This window comes from Malurus melanocephalus, unplaced genomic scaffold (assembly GCF_030028575.1).
Source record: "Malurus melanocephalus ecotype Western Australia unplaced genomic scaffold, MMel_1.1 scaffold_0, whole genome shotgun sequence".
Lineage (NCBI taxonomy): Eukaryota > Metazoa > Chordata > Aves > Passeriformes > Maluridae > Malurus > Malurus melanocephalus.
The window spans coordinates 6,266,619-6,276,552 of NW_026623232.1; the positions used below are offsets into that span (position 1 = coordinate 6,266,619).

Here is a 9,934-nt window from a genome sequence, read left to right on the forward strand (position 1 = left end):
GATGCTGCCTGGAGGTAGCAGGAGGGTGGCCTGGAGCCCCTCTGGGGCCACAGCAAGGGGCAAGGGCAGGGGGAACCCATCCCCTCTGRAGATGGAGCAGATGTTCCCAAAGCTGAACTGCCTACCAGTAAGTCACAGGGAAGGGGGTGAACACCAATTTTGAAGTCTGCCTCTAAATTTTGAGCAAACAGTGCTCTTTTCTTCCCTCCTCCCTCCCAAAACACTCTTTATACCTGGATGCCTACTTGAATGATTTGCTTCTGTTTCAGCAGGTCCCTCCTGCTAGCTTCTCCACAGCTTCCCTGGGTTGAGCCCTACCACTCTGGTTTATGGTACAGGGCAGGAGGCATGGAGAAGGCTTYCCTTTGGGTGAAAAACTGGAAAATTTAAAACCCCAATCCCCCATTACATGCCCCTACAGATGCCGCTGCAGTTTATAATGTGTGGTAAACAGGGCTAAACACAGGGCATTGCTGTGCAAGGGAGCTGAACTGGAGCTCTGGCTGGGAGCAAGGGCTGTAATTGCCCCTGGTCACAGCTCTCCTGAGCCATGGCAAGCTGATCATGGCCTAATGCGGTGCCATCAGCCTCAAAACACTGCACCTGCACCTTGAAACCCTCTCAGGAACCCGCTGGCCTCATTGCAACCTGCGCACTCAGAGTCCCTCAGCCAGGGCCCAGCTGCCCGCCGTACCCGCCCTGTGCCGGCTGGTGGCACGCAGTGACCGGAGCATCCTCTCTGGGAGCAGCCAGAGCAAAGGGGCATTTTGTGGGAGCTGTGGCAAACCTTCCTGCTGGCACAGGCACTCCAAGATGGGGGTGCTGCTGGAGGCTGCCATGCTGGCCCTTCCCCTGCAGCRCCAGGTGTGGGCTCCCACCACAAGTCCTGAGGCCAGGAAGAGCTGGTAAACTTACTTTAGCAATGACCCAAAGGGGATATTTCTTTGCATTCAGATCTCTGCTGTTCTTGCTCTTCAAACCCCATCACACATTACCCTGTAGAAGAAGCCCWTCCCAAATGAGCAGCATGGCTCTCCCAGGATGTTTTTCCTTCTCTGCTGGGATTTCCAGCCTTCAGGAGATACTATTACACATCCTGAGCTGGCTTCCCCACTCTAGGCACCATTCTCTAGCATCAAGAGCCCAGTTCTCCCAGGGCTGGAAACCCATTGTGTCAAAGCTCGAAGATTCTAGAAGACAGAACCTCCTGCATCCTCACCAGCTGCTCCCTGGGCAGGGCTGCTGGAGAGACTCAGCAGTCTGGCTGGCAGGGTGGATGCCCCATGGAGCCAGACAGGACGTCATTGTGAGGCCCTGCTCTGCTGCAGGTGGGCAGCAGCATGTGACCAGAAACAGGTGAGCTATGTCAAAAAAACAAAAGCCCCAGCTGAGCAACAGAATAGGGATTTTTAGGTGGAATTACTTAGAATACTAATTGCATTGCAGATTGCTATACTTGAAGGGTCTGAGCAATCAGTAGCAGGGTGTTCTGCTAGCCCTTCCACTGCTCACCCTTCCAATTACCAGGCACAAAAGCTCCCAAGAGGCTCCCCTCTCATGTCAGTCAAGCTGCACTACACAAATGCTCCCAGTGACCAGCATCTCCAAAGCTAGAATCAACAAGAAACCAGTAAATCCCTCCCTGTCATCCTTTTCTGGCCTGCTTGGGCCTTTTATATTAAAATAAACACTGACATCAAAAAGGGCTAAGACTCACTGTTCTTTATTAAACAGYACAGCTGGGTATAAGAGGCACACAGACTAGTTCAGTTCTCTTGGGAGTTACACAAAATGTGGCACAGAAGAGCAGAAGTCAATGAGCTGGGAAAGCCAGAGGGAGCAGGAATGGTTTGGGCAGTAACACCAAGACCCCACCCTTCAAACAGCTGCCACTTGTCACACRGAGCCAGAACGTGTTCTACTCCTGTGATGCTGAAGGCTCATGGCCCAGAACAGGGTTGCAAAGAGAACATCCCCATTCCCAAACCTTCCTGCCCCATATCATGCCATCAAAGCTAATGTCTCCCCACAGCCCCACCTCCTCCATCCCTCACTCCCAGGTGCAAGGCTTCACCTGACCCAGCTGATGGAGAGAGCTGTGGGGCAGAATGCACACCATCACACCATCTCACCATCACACCACCATGCTGCAGGGCTGCAGAAGCACAACCTCTGGTACCATGGGGAGGACCACAAACATGGGGACGTTCACTGCCTCTTTCACAGCACCTATGATCTTGTCTCCCAGACACGGTTGGAGGGCTCTTTTCTTGCTGGAAGCCCATGGCTACCATMAGGAACTAGAGACCCTCTGACAGGGCACCTCATCATCCCCTCCATGGCATGGGCCTAGGAGACCTCAGTTACGTTGAGCAGGCTGTTCCAGAGTGGAGGACATCTGAGGACAGGAGGAATGTGTCTCCAGAAYAGGACCATCTCAGACCTCAACACCAGGCTCCTCCTGTCCTGAAGAAGCAAAAAAAGAGTGCTGCCTGAATAATTGCTCCATGTCCTTGCTCTGAGGCTACTGATGGCTAGAAACATGGTTCTGCTTGTTCCACAGTGACTTCCCTATCAARACAAACTCGTCCTCAAAGTGCTCAAGTTCAGCCCCCCCACCAGAGTCCTCAGGTGCTGCCTCTCAGCCATTTTCTGGKATTTCTTCTAGCAGATGCTATCTTCTCATTCCTGCAAGGGTGAGGAACTCTGCAGATGGGCACTGTGAGCAGCTGGGAGGCGCTCCAGATTCTGACAGCATCAGCAGAAAGATTCCAGCTATGCTTTCTCTGGCCAAGAGCCAGAATTTCCGGAAGCTGTTGCTATGACAGGATTGCATCCTTCATTTTTATTTTAAGACATATTTTCCTTGTATTTACTTTGTTTTCTTTACCACAAAGCAGTAAACAGACACTGCTGCTGCTGCTGCTGCAGCATTTCAGATGACTCTAAGGTAAAACCAAGCAGCCAAATCAACACAAAGCCTTTCAGCTGGCAGCTCAGCCCTGCCAAAAGCAGTCTCACCTTGTGATTAATGTGACACCATTGCCTGAAGCATCCCAGGGAAGCCTACTGAGTTGTGGCCAACCTGACACAGGAAAAAGCCAGAGATCTCATCCAGGTCAGAGGCAAGGCAGAAGAAAGTATCAGGATTAACCATCTGGTAGTGATGTGTTGATGAAGGGAGAGGGGGAAATGCTCCCTGCAAAGTTTGAGGACAGCCACATAGTGCAACCAATCCCATGATCTTGCTGCCTCTGCCCCTGGATGGAGCCGAATGCACCACTGGCACAGCTGAACCAGGCACAGCAGCGCAGGAGGACAGAACAGTGCCAGACCTGGCAGGTACAAGCTCAGCAAACGGGATCTCRGGCAAATAAGCCCAAGAAGCCTATGCCAGCCATCACCTAACTAGGGTGGGTAGCAAGGGGAGGGAAGATGAGCAAGCTAAAAGCCAGAGTAGATCCATGGGTGTTGGTGCTCCTGAAGGAACTTGGGGCAGGGTGACAGACTGTGCTGTGGCACTGCCAGGCTTCGCAGCAGTGACATACCCTGCCAGCCCTCGGCAAAGGCAGAGACGCGCCCGTGTGGAAGCAGGATGGAACCACGTGAGAGCCCCGCAGCACGTTTGGGTGGTGAGACAGAAAAACAGCCGTGGGCTGGTGCACAGAGAAACACAGCGGTGGGGAGAGRCAGAATTGTGATGTGAGTGCTCCTCGTGCTCAGGACAGCCGCGTGGTCAGGGATGGGGATGGCTGGCAGGATCTAGTCCCCTTCTGGAAGGTTCTCCCAGCCGCGCCGCATGCCTTTCACCACAGYGCTGTAGAGCGTGCTCCAAGCTTCCCGCACCTCTGGGCTGAAGGCAGCACCAAGGCATTTCTCCAGCATGTACAACAAGGACTCACCAACAGTCTGCAAATCAAACAGGGATGTGTCAAACTCAGCACCAGAGGGTGTCATGCAGCCTCTTGTCTCACTTCATCTACTTTTTTTGACTTCTCTCCCATTGCAGGGCACTTGCTCTTCTTCCACCAAAATACCAGTGCCCCTCCAGTCCCTGGCTGGTCCAGAATCAGCCCACGTCATCCCCTTCCATTGCCCTGTGCTGGCCCTCACCGTGGGTGAGTGGGGAGTGGCAGTCAGGGAGCAAGGGCTGGCACTGCAAATGTAACTCCAGGGGAGAGGGACACATCCAGTTTCTGTGGCTCCCAGGTTCAGGTAGCTGGGCCTATCCCCTGGCATGGCAGTGAAGCAGCAGAGCTGAGCAGTGCCCTGATGTCAGGAGAGTGGGTCTGACCCCACACTGGATGCTCAGGGCCTGCCTCGATGCCTCTCAGGCTTCTCCACAGKGCACAGAGCTGTGAGCAGCCCCGTGCACGAGCACCACCACACTGAGTGCAGGGCTGGTGGGGATCACTGCCTCAAACACAAGAGCCCTGCTCCCTCTCAAGAGAAYGAAAGCTAGCAATATCAGGAATGAGCCATGTGCTGGTTAGAAAGCTTTTCTTCAGCCTGTCCTTCCCCACTGCATTTCTGTCCATGCTTGATGGCAGGAGAGGAGTAATCAAGGATTTAATATAAAAGATGTTCAGGTCTTAATGCCGTGGAGGAAGCAGGGAACACCATCCCACTGCAGACACAGAAAGGTGGATGTTCCCTTTCCCCATGGATGATCCCTTTTCCAGGTATGGTGACGTTTGCCCAGAGCATTACATAAAAGCATCCAGGGCAAAGGCTGAGCCTGCAGTCCTGTGGCACAGGAGAGTCTGCAGTGTCCTAAACCATCGCCTTCTTCCAATGGTGGAAGTGCCTTGCTCCCATCTGTCCTTTCGGCCTGGGCTACTGGACAAGGGCACAAAACGAGGGCAGCTCAAGGGTTTCCCTCACTGGGCCAGTGTCACTGCATTGGTATCAGCACCTTGGACGGGCTGCCCTGAGCCACCAGCTTTCTCTCCAGACAGCTGAGCCCAGAATAAGGATGGGGACAGCTGAGATTGGCAGGCAGGGGTGAACAAAAACAGCCACAGTGGGACAGGAGAGGGCACCTCACCGAGAAAGACTCAATCTTCACACCGACTGCCTGGTGCTTCTTGCCAAGGTTGCAGAGATACTCTTCCAGGCAGGACAAGTTCTCCAGGTGGCTCACAGCAGCATCGATCACCAGCATCACCTAGTGCAGGAGCAGAAAGGCACAATGGCATTCACAGAAAAGTTCTGTGCTTATCTTGGCAAAGACAAGAGGTGATAGAATTGTGCTCTGTAATTTCAACAGGCAATTTTCTCCAACAGGAGAAAAGAACTATTTCAGCTGAAGGCAATAATCTTAACTTTGTCAATAAAGAGAGGCTGGAAAATAACAAAAAGCTTGCAGCTATCAGAGGAGCAGAGTTCTGAACAGCATCTTAGTGAGGAATAAAGGCAGGCAAGCAAAGCACCAAACTGGTTTRAAGATGGAGCCAGGCAGTTGATGAAGGCACCTGCAAGCCAAGGCTGTGCTCTGCCCCAGCGTGGCTGCTCTTCGGGGCTCAGCAGAGGGTCTCTGCTGCATCAGGGGTACTTCTGCCATGCAAGAGCCTCTCCTCAGCGTTGCTCCTTTCTCTGTTTTGGTGGAGGTGAATGTGGACTGCAGCACATCCTCAGAGGCTCTCTGAGAGGTGCTGGGGGCCTTGTGGCTCTGCAGCTGCATTAACAGCCTCCCCAGAGCAGTGGGTCCAGGGTAGCCGCGCCCAGTGCCCAGCTCTGTGACACCTCCTGGCCAGTGTGTGGCCAAGCAGAGGGCTTCAGTCCTCATCTGGACAGAGGAATGAGCTCCCTGGAGATCCTCTGCTGTAGAAGGACTCTTTCAGTTTTCACAGGAGGCAATCCACTCTCAGATGAGGGCATGGAAATCAGCGTGGTGCCTCTTAGCCACCACAATTTGCATTCTCATCCCCTCTCTACTGTTATAGGACACTCTGTCCCAGCCTCCTTCTAGCACGAGAAACCCCCTGCAGTCACCATCTCAGGAGAACACTTCCCATGCATTCCCTGGGCAGACACCACAGTCSCACATCTTTGCCTAGGGGGTTCTGCCTCCATAGAGGCTGTGCTCCAGCCATGCCAGAGCCCCCACCTCTCACCTTCCTGATGTGATCCAGGAATTCAGGAGCAGACAGGCACTCCTGAGGGCTGGCAAACTGTTTGCAGTTGTACTGGAAAAGGGGCAGTAGGTCAGGATCCAAGTCAAACAACCTGCAACGGCAAGAAAGAATGCCCCATCTTCTGACTTCCTCAGCTATATTTGAAGTCCCACTTATCCCATCAGCAGTACACCCACAGTCTTCTGCCTCCCTTCCCACCCACTGATTCCTCCCCACTTGTAAAAGATCCAAAAGTTCTGAAAAGTTTTGGTTTGGGGCAATCCAGATTACCTACAGACAAAAWCCTCTCTGTAGCTCCTAACCCCAGCTCTCAGATACATGTCTGTGATACCTGAGAACCAGTCCCAGCCCTCTGCAGTCCCTCCTCGCCTGGCTCTTSTCCCCAAAGTCTCGGTTGTTGTCTCAACTCTCCCATTCCCACTTTTTGATCCTCTTGAACCCAAAAGCTCCCAAATCAGGGAAGCCCTCCCTGCAAGCTCTAGCAGCCATCGGGACCAAGGGGGGCTGATATCCCATTCTCTGACACCATTATCAGCTCCCATTTCCTCGCGTTCCGTGCCCCCTGCCCCATCCTCCCTGCCATGGGACTGCCATGTCCCTGCTATGGGACTCCACAGCAGCCGCCCAGGCAGATACAAACCGGTACATCAGGCTACCGGGAATTCAGACCTGATGCTGTCACTGCTCTACTCCTGCACTGGGAGGTTTGGATCCCACTCGCTCCGGAAGCTGCTCATAAACTCTCCGACTGTCCTTTCAAAATGACTTTTCATTGATTTTTCCTTTTTCTTCTTCACATAATTGATACATTAATCTACTTCGGAGAGGCAAGAAGCTGGGTAYTAGCCATTCCCCGGCACACTATTTCCTCTGCCCTGAGACCGAATCCCTCTCTGATGGCCAGGTCAATGCCTGGGGCTGCACAGCACCTCCCTGATGAGAGGACGATCGGGCGGCCCCTTCCATACAGTCCCCAGAGCCAAGCGGACACACAGCCTTTCGAAAGCAAGAAGTCGCGGTGACGAGACGTGGGATCGGCGGGAATAAACGCACAAAACGTGCCCGCCGCTTCTCTCTCACTCTCCGTCTCCGCGTAGCAAAGTTCTCACTCGCGGAGGGTGGGAAAGGCAGRGCAGCAGAGCGGAGCTCAGCCCAGCCCTGCCCCACGCCGCTTCCCCACGGCACCCGCGGCTTGGCGGCGGAGGGGCTTCGGCTCCGCGCAGACCGTCAGCCCCGGGAGGGGAGAGAGGCCAGGGGAAGGGAGCCGGCCGGGAGCCATCGCCAAGCACAGGGAAGCGTTTCTCTCCAAGAAGCGGAGCTCGTCCATCCCTCCCGCACGAGTCGTGCGGGCGGGGAGGCGGCGGGGACCGGGGTGCCGGTGTCCGCATCGCCGCCAAGCTCACCTGGTGAAGAGGACGAGGCCGTGCTGCACGGGGCTGTCGCTCAGCCGCTGCCAGCTCTCCCGGATCAGCGCTCGCTGCCCGCCCGACAGCGGCATCCCGCTCTCCATGGCGGGGTGGGGGCCCTGCCCCTCGCCGTCGGTAGCGCGGCTCGGCGGGCGGAGGGGCCGGAGCGCTGCTGCCGCCCGTCCCTCGCTCCCCGGCGCTGCCCCCGCGCCCCCCGCCCCGGCCGCACCCGCGCTCCGCCCGCCGGCACCGCCGAGCCCCGCGGCCGCGCTGCCCCACCAGCGGCTGCCCCGGCCGGCGAAGGAAGAGCTCAGCGAGCGTCTCCCGCTCGGGTGACAGGAAGGAAGGAGGGATGGAAGGAAGAAAAAAGAAATTCAAAATCCCCAAACTTCCCTATCCCGGGCCCGCGGGCCAGAGCAGAAAGTTCAGCTGGTTCACGGTTGACATTTCCCGTTGTTCTGATTTTACAAGTGAAGCAGCAGGGCAGAGCCGTGCCACCAAGGGGACCACCGGGATCCGACCACCTTCGCTCACCATCAGCACAGCTCACTCGGGGCATTATTTTGCTTGGGAGGGCCTCAGCGATGTTCCACAGCATCCTCTTGCTCTTGGCCACTTCCACTGAGACTCTGGATGCCACACAGCCACCTCCTGTCTCCAAAGGCAGATGTAGTCTAGACACTGCAAAGTACATCTAATTTAAAGCTAATTATGGCAGCTGAACCAGGCAAAGTTGTTAATAGCAGATAAGAAGACATGTCATCTTTGTCAAATGTGYTCGGGATGCACAGATTCTCTTTACTGCTCAGACACTGCTTAATTTGGCCCCAGGACTTAGTCAGCACAGAGAAAACAAAGCAAGAAAAGGCAAATGAGGTCTCAAGCAGCACAAGGGAAGTCAAGAAAGTTAAGGTTTTCAGAAGGATGTGAGCAATCCAAAAGCATAAATATTACTGAAACCATTACTGTCTGCACCAAAATAACAATTGCGCTGATCTTATTACAAGTCCTGCTTCTGTACATCAGATTTATTTTTGGTAATCAGGAGAAAAGACAGCAGCCTCCAACCTATCCCAGCAGTACATTGACTCAGTGTAGACAGAAAGGAGGCCCTTCTTTTGGGAGAACTGAAAACATTGCCTGGGAGGAGACAAGTTCAAAGGCACAATGTTAYGTTCTCAGCCACAGCTTGTCTCCCAGGGGTTTTTCTCCAGCAGAGCTGGAGTGACAGCACTGGCTGCAGTGACAGCAGGAAGCCACCTGAGACAGCTCTGAAAGTGCCAGAATAAATTACCTGTTTTCTCAGGATTTTGAGACCTCGCGTTCTTAGCGCAGACCAGGCAAGATGCTGCCTAGGAAAAGCTCCACATGCATTAAAGGAAGMTGAAGAACCCTGTCCTAAAGTTGGGCTCTTGAAGGAAGAGTCCAMCAAACTGAAAAACAACAAAAAAAATAAACTGTCAGATGTGACTAAGGAGTAAGGTAAAACAGCACCTTAACTAACTGGTTTCAAAGGGGATGTTCACACTGGGGGGCTGATGAGAAGTCACTCCGATGATAAATGCTGAAGCTGCAGGGAGCCCGAACAAGCAGCTGGGAGAGCAGTGGGAAATACAGGGTTAATCCAAGCAGGGCGGAGAACACCAGCCCAGCAGAGCCACATTAACCTTTCACTACCTCTCGGCTGATCAGAGGGTACCAGCAAGGAGCGTGAAGTGTCACCCTATGTCATCTGTGSAAGGTACTCTGACATTTCAGCCCATTGTCAACCACACAGATGTGGAGCTTGAYCAGAGCCTGGCTGGACAGTTCAGCCTGGCCCTGCTAATAAAGGCCAGAACAGATAGGCAGTGGTGTGCTGCCAGGGCACTGGAAAAGCACAGGAGAGTCATCCTAGGCCTCAAGACACTGAAGAGCAGAGTTTAAGCATGTATGTGCACTCAGAGCAGCAGCCAAGGCTGAGTATTTGCCTAGCAACATTTTGTATGCATTCAGAGCTGGCTGATAGTGGAGGAAGAGAAACTCCACAAAAGCAAGTTGTAGTTAGGAGTGATCAGTTMATGAAGATTAGTGGGGATCTGGGACACCTTTTCTCCCATCCACCATGTCAGCTACCCTATCCCAGGGCAACAACAAAGTTCAGGTTCAGCCCTTGTTCCTGATGACAAGGGTGTCTCAGACAATAGCAGTGAAGCTGTGATGGCAAGAGAAAATGGGGGCTCCTGTCCAAAATGTTCCCTCGTGCACCTTCCCTCCGTGCTGCAGGCGGCAGCTGAACACTCAAACAAGGCACAAGTGTCAGAACAGAGCAGACATGAGGGCAGCAGTGAGGGTGCTGAGCCTGACATGACATCCCTCCATGAAAGTACGGGTGCCTCAGCTGATGAAAGA

The 9,934-nt window shown here is 53.9% G+C and overlaps 1 protein-coding gene across 1 annotated transcript; it reads right to left on the minus strand.

The window, feature by feature from the left end:
* Positions 1–1,718: 1,718 nt before the first annotated feature.
* On the minus strand, positions 1,719–7,722 carry NGB (neuroglobin). Its single transcript, XM_057378533.1, has 4 exons — positions 7,541–7,722; positions 6,117–6,228; positions 5,048–5,167; positions 1,719–3,909 (listed from the first exon to the last, which is right to left on the minus strand). The coding sequence occupies exons 1-4, from the start codon at positions 7,645–7,647 to the stop codon at positions 3,763–3,765; spliced, it is 486 nt and encodes a 161-aa protein (XP_057234516.1). The 5' UTR covers positions 7,648–7,722; the 3' UTR covers positions 1,719–3,762.
* Between the last annotated feature and the right edge of the window lie 2,212 nt (positions 7,723–9,934).